General features: G+C 37.1%; 1 protein-coding gene across 2 annotated transcripts in view; it reads left to right on the plus strand.

Annotated features, from left to right (window-relative positions):
- Positions 1-14,236, plus strand: part of GALNTL6 (polypeptide N-acetylgalactosaminyltransferase like 6) — a 407,537-nt gene that overhangs the window by 356,127 nt on the left and 37,174 nt on the right. For both annotated transcript variants that reach the window (XM_015861609.3, XM_085545109.1), the window contains one exon: positions 6,823-6,940. In XM_015861609.3, the coding sequence (XP_015717095.1) occupies positions 6,823-6,940 (118 nt within the window). The remainder of the gene's footprint in view (positions 1-6,822; positions 6,941-14,236) is intronic.

The following is a 14,236-nucleotide window of genomic DNA, read 5'->3' on the forward strand; positions in this document are numbered from 1 at the left end:
ATTAATTTTCTAGATATGGGAAGAAAGGCTAAACAGACCTCACCATCATTACCTGTACTAAGGTTCATCAGTCTTTTACAATATGATTTGTCAATGAAGTTTAGCAATATTCTAAGTAAAATATGCAAAATATTCAAAGGAGACATCTGATTAAATCACATTGCAAATTTTTATAAATGGAGAATCAGGTGCTTTTAGAACTTTATTTGTGGCTAAATTTCTGCAGCCAACTTTCTGACTGATTACTCAAGAAGAATGGGGCTTTATCTCAATATAAACCTCCCTCAAAATGGCTACCTGAAAAATGAAATGTAATTGCATTGGATCTGGTGAGCTAATTTGAAGTAATACAGATTGGTTGTTGCACATTCCAGTTCAATTATATTTTTAATACAACTTGAGGTGATAGATTATATAAAAACTAAGTCTGGTGCTTTTTTTTTTTCCTTGCTTCTAAAAATATTTGCTTAAATATCAAAATATTGTTAATATTTTTTTAAGCTCATTTTAAGTGAATTAAGTGACTGTAGTGCCACTTAGGAAAGTTACATGTAATGAAACTACTTGATGATTGCATAGCAACTTTCATAATCTCCAACGAAGTTTACTGCATAAGAATGCAAATTTTTATCAATTTTTCAACTCTTGATTATAGGAAATTTGCAGCATTTGGCCTCAGAAGGAGGCCTTTGTTGCACTTTCTTTTGTACAAACTGTTGGTTATGTGGGGATGCATGCTACACAAGTGTAAGTCAAATAAATTAGCCTTGATCTCCATCCTATATAATGTAGTTACTTCCTAGAATCACAGAACAGTTGAGGTTGGCAAGATCTCTGGGTCACTCTGTTCCAACCCCTGCTCCATCAGGGGCACCCAGAGCAGTCCCTGCCTATGTCCACGTGGCTTTGGAAGATCTCCAAGGAGGAAACTCCACAATCTCTCTTAGTAACCCATCTTGTTATATCACCCCTGCAGCACAGAAGTGCTTTCTGATGTTTTGACAGAACCTCCTCTGTTCCAATTTATGTCTGTTACCTCTTTTTCTTGCACCACTGACAAGAGCCTAGCTCCATCTTCTTTGCATCCTCTCTTCAGGTCTTTATTGACACTGATACACCTTTTAGAGAAGAGATGCACCACCTTTGTCATGGTGGTGGCCCTCACTGAAATCTTTCCCATATGTACAGGTCTCTCTTGTGCTGAGGGGCCCAGAACAGCATGCAGTACTCCAGTTGTGGCCTCAACAATGCTGAACAGAGCAGAAGGATCACCTCTCTTTACCCTGCAGGTGATACTTCACCATATTAGACTTCTTAGCAGCAAGGACACGTGGCTGGCTCATGTTTAGCCTTAGCCTTCTGGGCTAAGAATTGACAGAGTCAGGGAAAGTTTACAAGACTTTGTCACAACCTGTCTATACCAGCTACTACTGCTTGTGGACACTGTTCTTCATAGCCTCTGCTCTGACAGATTGGCTTGTGCAAGTTTGAGTTGCCTAGGAAAGATGTTACTTGCAGTTAAAATATACTGAAGCTACTAAATCTGAAAGCTGCTGTGCTGTGGAAAAGGGAATGATTTTGTTGTCAACATTGAGGAGGAAGACTGAATTTGAATAGTGCTGCTTACAAAACAAGATATTTATCATTACCAAGCTAGTCATTTTGTGCTGACCTATGGGTGAGTACTCTTTTAGGCTAAATACTTCAGAAATAGTTTTAGAAAAATATCAGGAGGACATTTGGCAAAAAAGTAAACATGAGTGAAATTTTAGTTCTGTACCTCTTACAGGACACCTGTCTTATAAATGAATTATCGCCTGTAAAGTAGTTTACTGGGTATCAGTGAGTAAATAGGTATGAAACAGACATACACATATGCAGGTATTCATCATAGGTAAGGTGGGATAGTGTTAAATCCATCATCATATGATCAATTTGGAAAGATGTAGGGGAGGGAAAGTTATCATAATATTCAATCTACTTAACAGCGACAATGGGATTATACAACAGTGTCTGCACAGCAGAATACAGCAACACAAATGTTACCCTCCATTTGTTCTGTGAAAATTGTTTTCATATCTTACTATAAATATTCAGGACTTCAGACTTATATACATCACAAGAAATAGAGCTGGTAGCTTACAGCATACTGTGATGACAGCTTTGAATTTGCAATGAATAAATTGCTGAGGTGCAGGCAGTATTTCTGGGGAGCAAGTCAACTGAAAGATGTACCCCTTCTGTACACAATTGGTCTGCCACATATTTTAAGATACTGTTCCTAGACACTCAAAGATATGCCATGGGCACTGGAGATACGGTGTTTTGCAAAAACTATGTGATCATGTTAGAAATTGGGCACAGAGTTATCAAATAAGGGAAGAAGTTTAATAACCATCTTGTTAAAATAGATGTCAATAAGACACAAGGAAACAGTGATGTACAGAAATATCCAAGGTAAAAAAAAACAGTGTATTTTAAAACTATTTAAAAATCATTTTAACTTATTTGTTTGAACAGTTAAGTATATTAAAAGTTCCTCTTTTTAATTTATTTCTTGAAAAATTTAGTGATGTCAGTCTTACATTCATCCCAATTACATCATGTTTTCCTGATGATTGCCTTTCAGTTTGTCAGTTGAAGCAGCCTTTAAGCTCATACTTTGTCATTTGTTTTATTAACCTTTGTCACTTTGTAGCCTTTTGATCAAATCCTATTCTTCATTTTTATGCATTCACTTCGTTTCTCATTAGTGTCCATATCTCTGTCTCTTACTTCACAAATATATATTACTTTATTTTTCAATTGTTTTAGACCTTTTTATTATATAGAAGTAGTGTCAGCTTCTGCTGTTTGCGTGAGGAAGCTTTGGTGCACTATCAGGAATCACTGCAGAGAATGCCAGTTCTCTGGAACAAAATAGTTGAATCTGTTCACTCCTTTGAGGTGCTGTCTGATGGGTGGAGGTGCACGCTCCTTGCTTAACAGGACATTGACATTCACTGTAAAAAGTGCAGCACAAGCCCAAATCAAAGCTCTGTTTTATAGGTCACGACTCATTTCTGACTGTAACTGTGCCAGCAGACCCACAGGCTCCTCATCTGTCCTTCTCTGTCAAATACATGGCTTCACAAGGTCAGCAAGATGCAGCACTGATGCCTGATACCAGCTGACATGTAGCAAGGCTTTTCAGTTCAGTAGTGCAGCAATCTTTAACAAGTCTGGGTTGTATGAAGAGATGTATAGTGTAATATACTGTTGCCTGGGTGCAATAGCACACATGATGAAACTTCAGCAGTTCTGGGTAGGTAACTTCTCTCAGTTCTTTCCATAGTGTCCCAATACACAGCAGCATCTCAATTGAGCAACAATCAATAGACAGTATAAAGTTATCTATATGTTGAATAGTGGATGACACAAGCCTGTGTTCACCTACTGACATTAGTTGACACAAAATATGCGCCATATATTGGTCACCTTCTAGTCTGAATATCAGCATATCTATGGAATGCTTCATCTAGCACAGGTGGTTTCCAGGTGCAGTGAGGCTTGTTGTCAAAGCTCCCCTTCCTTTTCACATTAGTGAATCCTTCAGGTTCATTGTATATATTGCTTTAGCAATGTAATGATTCCAAGCCTTGACATGCAGTTCATTCATTTGTAATATACTACATTTGTTTCCAATGCAAATTCTTACTTCTTTTGAGAGTGTGTCATTCTTCCTCTTACCTTGAAAATTCAAGGGTGATCTCTTTTCTCTCTCTGTGTGTAAATTATGAGACATAAGAAAATTCTTCACATAATAATGCAGTAGTGTTATTTCTAGTACACTTCTTAAATCTTTTCATGTTAAGCATTTGCATGACTTCTCAGTCTATTTTCTTTTTGTGATAAATAACTTGGGTTTTTTTGGTGCTATGTAAAATCAAACTCCATTTTCGTCTGAGCACACCCATCAGTGCTGAGAAAAAAAAGACATATCGTGGGCCATTTTTTGATCAATTGACTACTACTTGCAGTATTGTTCATCCAGTGAGTTTGTGAGTACCTCTCATGTGGAAAGTTTTTATAACTATTTGAAAATTTAGCAACCTTAGCCTTACCATCTTTTATGATGTTACGGGAGTCCTTGTCCTTTGAAGTCTTTGACTAGAATTCTTTTTCAGCTATGCAGTATAATTACTCACAAAATATTATGCTACAGTAGCTGAAGTCTGATTATTTAAGTGGCTGAGTAGGATGTTTCATGAAAAAATGTCTTCTACAAGCATAGCTTTGTACTTGACATTTCTACTCAAATATGAAAGCCATTAAATTCAGGCTCAGTGCAGTTATCATCAGTGTGAGTAATCCTACTGACTACATAAGGTCTTTCCATATCAGTCAGGACTGTAGAACTGGAATCCTGTCTTTCTGTTTTGGAGACAATTTAAGCCCTGTTCGGCAGTAGCTGCTTGTGTCGCAGAGCAGAAAACATATCCTGTGCCAAGTGGTTAGGTCCTCACAGCTTACTGCTCATCTCTTTCCATGTAATCCATCCTATTTTGTCCTCTCCATGACTTTTCCTGCAAACTAACAAATGTCAGAACATACTGTGAATAACAATGAATAGAACAACCCAATGTGATTTTTTATTATTATTATTATTTGTTAAGTGAATGCAAGAAATATGAGTTTTCTGCTGTTCCAGTCCCTTGTTTGGTTGTTTTACTAACTGCAGGAAAGGTTTAGAACTTTCATGAACTATCACATGAAAAACAAGGGGTTTCTTTACTCAGTGTTACCCTTGGAAAATCTATAGATTAGTTTTAAAATATTTGTAACTATCTGTGAATTGTCATGCTATTTGAAGTCTCTGGGTTTTTTATGTCTTCTGTCTGATTCACCTGAGAGGGCTGCCATTTCCATAAGCCATCCACTGTGTCAAGAAGAATGCTCAGGGAAGTTAATAAATCTAAGAGAATTAGAGAAAACCTGCATTTCCCCAGTGATTTCAGGGACTTCATTTCTTCTGCCTATAAAGATTAATGTTTTAGTATTTACCATGCGAGTTCATCTTTATAAAAGGACATTTTGTTTTGATTATTTAGACCCTGAAATCACAAAGACTACCTTGTAATTAGATATGTGTTGGTAGAAATGGAAAATGTATTGTAGTAGTCAGAATCCCCAGGGGAAGATTTCTTATAGAAAGTCAATTGAATTTATTCATAAGTGAAAAGAACAGTCAATATTTGAGATATGCGATGTCAATAAAAGTGAAATGTATTAACATACTGTCTATGTTACAGAGCATGGCCTTGCCAGTTAGACTATTTCAGCTTTGTTTCACAAAGCTACTGTGGGCTTTTAAAAACATCATCTCTGAAGGAGAACACAATTAATCTCTTAAAAACTGAAGTCACCAGCCATAAGAGCGAATAGTTCAATGAAAGATGTAAGATAATTGTTTTATATATATATATAAAAAATACATCTGTGATTGCATATAGGAAATGAAAGGTGAAATATGTGTAATGTTTTTCATCACTATGAATGTGGATGAGAGGATCGTTCTATGACATTCATGCTTGTGGGGATTCTCTGTCATTCCAATAGTGGCAGAAGCCACCCAGCTGTCTGTTTGCTGTTTTTGTCTTGAATAAAAGATAGCATTATAAAAAGTGATAAGGCAGAGAAAATATGGCGAAACATTATTCCATTAACTTGATAGCATGTTAATAAACATCTAGCTTAGTGAAATACTTACCTGCCCTATCTTACTATCAAATCCTAAATCAGTGGCAAATAATGGAATTTTTGCCAGTCAGTTCTTCAGGGATTGTACTATCTGCCTCCACTGGCACTAACAAACCACCAATTATAATTCAGAAAGAAAACAGTAAACAAAATTATCTTCAGTTAAGATAATTTTCAATCTGGGGCTGTACTGCTACATGTAGCATAATATCCACTTTCATGTGTGTTCTCTGATGAGGAAGTTCCACCAGAAGCTTTTCACTTGCTGGCGACCCGTTAGTAGAAATGTGTTCCTTTCACCGCTTTGCTCTAAAACTTCCAAGGCATGTGTTGACACAAATTGGTGGAACAGTTGGATTGAACATTCTTCAGTCTGTTACCTCCTTTCTATTCAGTGTAGATCTGTTTGTATCTATTTGTTCAAGAAATCAGTGAACAATATCAAAATCCCAAGAGCTATCAATGTATTTACTTCATTAGAAGCAAATGGAAAAGTGGATGAGTGGAAAAGGATTAAAGTAATTCAAGTGAGTTCCAAATGTTTATTCATAGAATGGTGGTAAATTACCACTGTGAGGCAAATTTTAGGAGCTTCAGATGCTCCTGTGGAAAAGCAGATGTTTAACTCCCAGCAGTAGCTCTGTAGCTATCTACTTTTGTCTTTTTCTAGCCCGCACCTGTGAGACTAAAATGAATTAAGGAGTTTTGTTCGCATTCAAATGTGAGTTGCTTCACATTTTGTACAAGGACTTCATTAAACACATTTGCAAAGTCTCTTTCTTTCACTGTTAGGTGGGTCTATTTAGTGATGAATAGAATTTGTTTATAGAAAGGGAATTTTTAGAAGGCTGTCTACCATGCCTTACATCGTTATTCCTATCACATTGCCTACTTCTCAGTAAAGGTTAATAAAGGCAAATGTTACAATTAAGTTAACTGTGAATGCACCAGCATTCACATGCGCACACACACAGTCCTAATATCTTCATTATTGTTTTCCCATGTATGTTGCTAATCTTTTCCATTTTTCAAGCACAACATGATGATTCCTGTCATTCACTGTTTGTTTCACTCACTCTTCAGGTCTCCTGTGATGGCTGGAGGTCTATTTGCTGTTAACCGGAAGTGGTTTTGGGAACTGGGAGGCTACGATCCAGGATTAGAAATATGGGGAGGAGAGCAATACGAAATCTCCTTTAAAGTAAGTCATCATGTCACCTTATGTAATACTTCTTTACTTGTTAGGTTTTATGCCTCTGCATTTTCATTTCTATATGTTTTGTGATCCTGCTAAGTTCACTGATACTCAATTTTGTGTTTTAACTACAAAGAATTTAGTACAGTTCTTTTTCTTTAGGAATTTCCCCAAATTTCAAACAAAACTATGCCATAAATGTATGCTCCAAAAACTATACAAAAATCACTGAGTGCAGTTTTCTCCAAATGTCTGGCAGCTTACCACCATTGTGAAGCTTTATTTTGTCCTTTATATCAAGTCTTATCTACTTCCATCAGACGTTGCACCTACTGAACTCCATCATGTTGAGGGTAGGCCCCCATACGGTCAGCTCATGGAAAGAGAAGAAAGTCATAGGAAGGAAAACCCTTTTCAACACCATCTCTAGATCACCTGAGTTCTCTTGAGCTGTTATTGGCAGACCAGGTTTTCAAAATTGCTTGATTTTTTTAATTGCATTTGGATAATTAAATGATAAAATTGTAATGGCAGAGCGTTTTAAAGTGCTGAGGTTACATACAACCAGCAATCTTACATTCTCTATGTGGATGTGTGTATTCAAATCGGTTGTTTAGCTTTTACATGCTGAGTTGAAAATCTTGTTACCTTTTGCATGTCAGATAGGTATTTCCTAAATGTAGAATTTTGAAAATCCATTTTCTTTTTATCCAGTTTACCCAAAATTAAGAACTCTACCTTATGCAAGGGTTTTCTGTTAGCTAATAGAATTTAATTATATAAATGAATTGAGTCAAACATGAATGGATAAAGTTTGGGTTTTTAATCAGAATTCACATTTAGCTTTAGGATCTTTCCATCCTACTTCCAAACTCCTACAGTGTAAAGCTCAGCAAATAAATTTAGTATGTCAACCATGACTAATATCATACATATTGCTCCATCTGAATTTCAGCAGTGATTAAAACAATAGAACTACAGCCGTTCTATTGAATGAAAGATACAGTGTGATCCTACACTGGACTGCCAGACTGTCTTTATTATGGGAGTTATCAAAACTAGAAAAATGGTTTGTATTAACTGAACTACTCTTTCTCTAAATCATTTTTACACCACAGGGAATAAATAAATAAATAAATAAAAATTGGAAGGCAAGGGAAATCCAATAGTTAGAAATCATCTTTAGAATATATCAATTTACATTCTATCCACGTAAGTCATTTCAAAGTCAAATGTAAGTAGTCACTTGCAGCTGTTAGAAACAAGAGCTTCTAACAGGTCACCTAAGATTTTATTATTCTATTCCAAATATTCTTTTTATTTGTCATCACAAAGAATATAATTGTAATGCAGTCCAGTCTTTGTATAGAAACCATGGTAACAGCACTAGAAACTGACATACTAGATTACCCCAGCATGTTTTGCTCAAGCAATAGATTTTTTTCTGTAGCCAGCTGTGTCACACTGGGTCTCATTTCAGTCATATCTTCTGAATCATCTCATTAGAACACACTAACCTTAGAGTCCCTGTATTTTTTATTGGTATTAAAAAAAGAAGAAGGAAAAGGATTGCCTAATAGAAACAGCTTTTTACTGGAAGAATTCAACCTATACATGTTTCAGAAAAAAAAGACTTGTTTTGTTTGGAATGACAGGAAAATGGAAGAAGAAATCAAGGGGGCAGGGGAGAGAAACTGGACAGACTTTTTAATTGTATCTGCATCACCAGTATCAGCTTGGGTTGCTGCTTCAACAGTTTCTACATCAAGAGCTATAAATTCAGTCCTCTTGAAACATTTTAAAGTGACAACAAATTATTCTGTTTAATTTACTATTCTATTTACAAACTTGAGAGATTGATGCACTTGCCATCTCTGTTATTTTTGAAGTCAGTGAAGAAAACAAATGACCAACCTGTGTGAGACCTTTACTTGAGTTCATAGGAAAATACATCTTAGAGTTCCTTAGGACAGCCACAGCTACGATTTGAGGAAGTGTTGTGTCATGGGTGCTTTGCATCTACACCAAGTCTAGTATTAATTCTATTTTGTTTGGCAAATAATTATTTGAAGCATACTGCTGCAATAACTCTCTCAAGAATATCTATAAACATCAGTTCCCAGTCATTTCAATTCAATTAGGGTCTTAAGTATTCTGTGAAAACATGTTTTTTTTCATTAAAAGCTGCAAAAAGAAGCCAATTAGAATGTCCCATAACTATAGAAAGTTCGTCTTCAAAGGACTATTTCAGGCTGGTCTTGGTGGTCCTTTTATGTTCTTCATATCATCCTGTTTTTAACTTTGAGATTATTTTTTATGAAAGTTGCAATATAACTGCAAACAAGCAAATGACAAGCAAAGTATGGGCTTGGGCAGCTGGAGAAATTGGATCTTTCAGAAATGTATAATGGATAGATCTGTGCTAGTCTCAGGACTCAGTTGAATAGTCCTCAATTAAATAGCCTCAAGTCCTTTGATTTAAGGCTTCATCAACTTCTTCATTGTGATCTTAGCATTAGCTACTCTGCTAAGTGAATTAAAGGCTGGTGCAAGAATCGTCAGGCACTTGCTAACAATAGCAAACCATATGGCTTTATGAGTTCAAGATGCTAAGGCAGAGATTGAAGGCTGATTAAAAAAACTATATAGTAAAATTATAACAGGACAGGTGGTTGCATGGGGAGTCAGGCTGCAGTTTGTGACACAAAGAGGTTGAAACACATTTGGGAAGGGTTCTCCCTCTTAGAAGGACAGTGTCTGTTTTGATGTTTCTCACTGGCTGTTTCATTAGATATGCCCTGGGGTAACAGGCTCTGGGATTTGATGCAGAGCAGAATCCTAACCAAAAGTCTTTTTATGTGGTGGGAAGTTGTTATCTCACTACACATGGACAGAAGGCTGAGGAAAAATCTGGTTTTGTATGTTCAAGGGAGTGAGAGTTTTTCTAGAAGGACAAAAGATTCTACAAAGAATGAATCTACCCTGAAACTAAATTTGCAGCACAGCAATTCAGTAAGTTTCTCCGAAATACAGGAAGCCTTGTAATGTTTCTGTGGTATTTAGGGCTGTGCAGTAGTATGAAAGGAAACTTCCACAAATTTCAAATGAACTTCTGTTCCAGGTGCTGAGTTGTTAAGAGCACAGCTTTCTCTTTTGTTTTGCTTAACAAAAAGGCTGATTATTAAGTTTGCTTGCCCTTTATTTCCTCAGCTAGGGAAAACAACCTATTTCTCTCTTGTTCTTGCCTAGTAACATTGCTGTGGAAGACAGCAACAACTGTAGAACTGGGTACTGTGCTGATGGACTGCTGTTCCATTTAAAAGTTTCTTAGATTAATTTTTGCAAAAGAAATAATGTGCAGTATTTTAAATAGTTTTTTTTATTTTTATTTTTTTGGCAGCATAACCTCAGGATCAATTTTTTAATTAAAAAGATGTATGGTGTCTTGCTGATGATACTGTTCAGCATATGCTTAACTGGAAGAAAACTGTCAAAGTGCTGGAACTAAACTGATGAATAGTTTCCTTTCTCATTAACCAGGGAAGTCACTATTTAGGAAATCCTAAATTTAAATCTGCTAGAAAGACACAGTTTATGTAGTAATTTTCAAAATATATAGAGTGGTGAAAGATATTCATTTCCTGTGTTTGCTGAAGATCCTTTATGCTGGACATTCCATCGGCATAGACGTAAATCATACCTTAACAGAAATGCTCATGCTAATACCCTTGCATCTTTGAAACCAGTCACCTACATCTAAGGTTTTATCCTTATGCATGCTGATGTATCTTCCAGATACTATTCATCCCTGTTTTTCAACACATGCCTCCAAGTTCATTAATCCCTTTCATTACTAGCATTGTTGTTACTTCTCTCCACTGCTGACAGCCTTGGGTGGAGGCAGCATTACCACTACTCTATGCAGTTACAACCAATACAGTCTCAGTATATGAAAGGCACTGGTGATGGCTGTTGAAATATCCACGGTCATCAGTTTCCAGTGTACACAGTACTGTTTTAATATCACTGGCATGAAATCCCACTGCACTGCAAGTAAATGGTTTTGTTGTTTCTGACCTTGCTGGCAATACATTTGAAGTCATCATTCCCATTTTTCAGTCTTTTCTTGCATTTAGCTGGACATTCTTGTTACACTGAAAATTTCACAATAAAGTATTCTTCCCTCTCCTTTTCTACTGCTGCCAAATCTCGTCTCTTGGCTTATATTTCAGGAAGAATGTCTGCAACATCCCACAATGTTTTGTATTCTTATTTTCTATACCTTTTTCAGCCTCCCTGTGGTGGTACATTTCTGCTGGTTCTAGTCTGTTTCTTGCTCAGTGCTCAGAGCACCAAGCTGACAGCTTTGCATGACATACTTTATATTCCTCTTCCACCAGTTTACTGTTTTGTGGAGTTTATTCCAATACTTTCAGTGTCTCTTGCCATTGTCTGTCTTGTTACTAACTCTCAGCAGCAGCAGTATATTTCTCAATTAGTTTTGAAGCCTGATCCAAAACTCATTCAGTCCCTCCTCAGTCTTTTACTTAATTTGCTATCTGTTTACATTCTTGTTCCCAGCAATACATGCTCCACTGCTCCAATATCACGAGTCTCTTACTGCAGTAATTACGATTACAGCTTAGCATATGGATTGGAATCTCGTTCTCTTGTGTACTGTATTTACATTTTACAAATAGCCTCTCAAGCTAGTCAGGTAAGGTAAAAAGGGAGAGGGCAAGCAGCATTTGTTATAAGGATGAAGTTATATGAAAAGAGGGTGATTCACCCAAAGTCCTACAATAGCTGTATAATGGTACCAGAAAAATGTTGCGGCAATACCTAAGCTGCAGTCAGGACCTAAGCCATGCAACCACAACTTAATCTCTTTTAAAGCTTTGCATTAATTCTTGCCTCTTGCTTTCAACCATCCTCATAAAATGTTTTGCAACATTCTCTGGGAAAGAGCTATATAAAGACAAATTGTGATATAGTATATAGCTGACACATAAACTACTCTTCTTTTGATCTTTCATAGCTGAAATTGCATTGTTTTGGTTTCATCTTTGTTTTTTATACCACAGACACAGAACAGATTCATTGCTTTTGTAAGGAGGAGGCATTAGCAATCTTGAGAGTTTCATTGCTTGCTTCTTAGATAAACAGAGGCATCAGTGTTGTGATATCATTTCGCCAAATGTCCCACATCACCTGAATTCCTTTCATGCTACACTGAAGAACTGCAGTATTTAACACAGAAGCCATTCTCCCATTTCCTGTATTCAGTGCAGGTGATATAAAAATGCACATTTTAAAGACAAGGTTGCCAGAATTGATCTTCCCAGGAAAATATAAAAAATGCCTTTAAAACCATTCTGAAGCTGAAAGATAAACAGGAACAGCTGCTAAATTTCCTTCAAGGCAGCCCAAGATTCATTTCAATTACCCTACACAGAACACCTCAGGTGCAGCGCAGCATTTTCAAGTTTTATGTCTATCAAATATAAGCCTAACACAAAGTGTTATTTCCCCCCACTTGTTATTGCCTCAGCATACCTGATGGGGTTTCTTCCTGAATCTTTTTCTTCTTTTCTTTTTTTATTCTCTTTTTTGTTTGATTGTTTGTTTTTACTGATTCCCAATGCAGTGTATGTCTACCTCAGCTCTCATCTCCATTGTCTGAGTTAAATTAATATTGGCCAACAAATATGTATATATACTACTTTACATTATGTCCTTGTTGCTTTTTTGTTACATTTGTTCTGTGGCTGACTTCCCTCTGAGACTACTTCTATGCTGTCTCCTCTTCAATGACTTAGAAACCTTGCTTAATAACTTCAGTGTCTCATCTAGCCTTCAAAATAATGTTTTAATTTAAAAAAAAAAAAACAACTGCAATGAACACTCAATATCTGCCTGCGCTTTCATCAGTTCATTGCTTTATTTTAAGGCAGCCACAGAGATTTCCACCAAAAGACCCCAAAGGAAGTAATGTCTGAATGAAGTATTGACAGAAAGGTGAATGATGTATTTTTAAATGATTGACATTACCCACCTGATTTTATCATTCTCATGTTTATAACTTTTAATATGTTTATGAGCATTGTGAGGTAGGTGACATGGGCTTAGGTGAGTGAAGATTTGCGGTTTTCAGTGTTTTCTTTAAGAAGTATGTTTTACAACATACTTCCAAAAAACAAAAGGTCATGTCAGCATGGCATAGCAAAGCTGCTCTGGGCTGTAATGCACAGATGCAGGGAATTTCTTTGGGTCTCCATTTCCGACCCATCGGAAGAACTGTGCTTACACTTAATTCCGTCAAAATGTGTGTTTCCATTTGGCAGAGTGATATCCAGTACAGCTGCCTGTATAACACTGTGCCGCCGATCTGCACAGCATGCCTGCCCATCTGACATGCTGCCATGCACCAGAAGCAGCAGCATGACACTCCTTGCCCTGGAAGGACAGACTGCTGGGAGCTGTTAAGTTCCTGAGTAACTCACAGCCATATCCATTGTGCAGCAGGGTCTCTGGATCTGCAGGACAAGTGCAGGATCTTCCCCCTCTTCTGCCAGTTTCAAGCTTTCCTTATTCTCTCCCACTAGCATACTTGGGTTTGTCCAGCAGTCTTCTACAAAGTATCAAACAATTACCAGGTCTCAGCTGGATGTCAGGACTACCAGCTGACAGACTACAAGGGCCAATACCCAAATGGCCCATAAGAAGTAGCTTCCTAAATTGCTTTGCAGCTCAAGCCCTCGTGCTAAAACCCCTGCTTTCTCCCTTCACAGCGTGAGTAGCACAGTCAGTCTCAGGGGCTGAATTCCTCCTTGCTACCTTTCGCAATTGCTTTCAGTTAGACTCAAGCACCAAATTATCCCATAGCACAGTGCTTAACATCTGCATGTTCAGATTACAAAATTTCATCACAAGCTGACGACCACACAGCCGGGACCGCACAGATTTAGTGCAGTCAAGCACAGTGAAAGAGGCCAAATTCCTGTCCATTTTCACTGTTGCCTTAAGTGAATGAAATTAATCATTTATTTTTTCCTGTGATTTCATTAGGCCAGCAGCTACAGCCGGTGAGCTGGTAGGCAGGAAATGCAGGGTGCAAAATGTAAAGTTAAAAAGTACAGATGCACATTGTTCTCTGCAGTCTTCACAGAAAACATCAAATATTCATAATCATATCGTATTTTCTGATACCTTTTGTTAGGAATCTGGTTACTGTTGTTTCAGTGGGGAGCGCGTCAACTTCCATATGAATTCCTTACTGCATGTAAGTCATTGGTAAAAAAA

The sequence above is a fragment of the Coturnix japonica genome, chromosome 4 (genome assembly GCF_054131305.1).
Source record: "Coturnix japonica strain WE chromosome 4, WE-NBRP24, whole genome shotgun sequence".
NCBI lineage: Eukaryota > Metazoa > Chordata > Aves > Galliformes > Phasianidae > Coturnix > Coturnix japonica.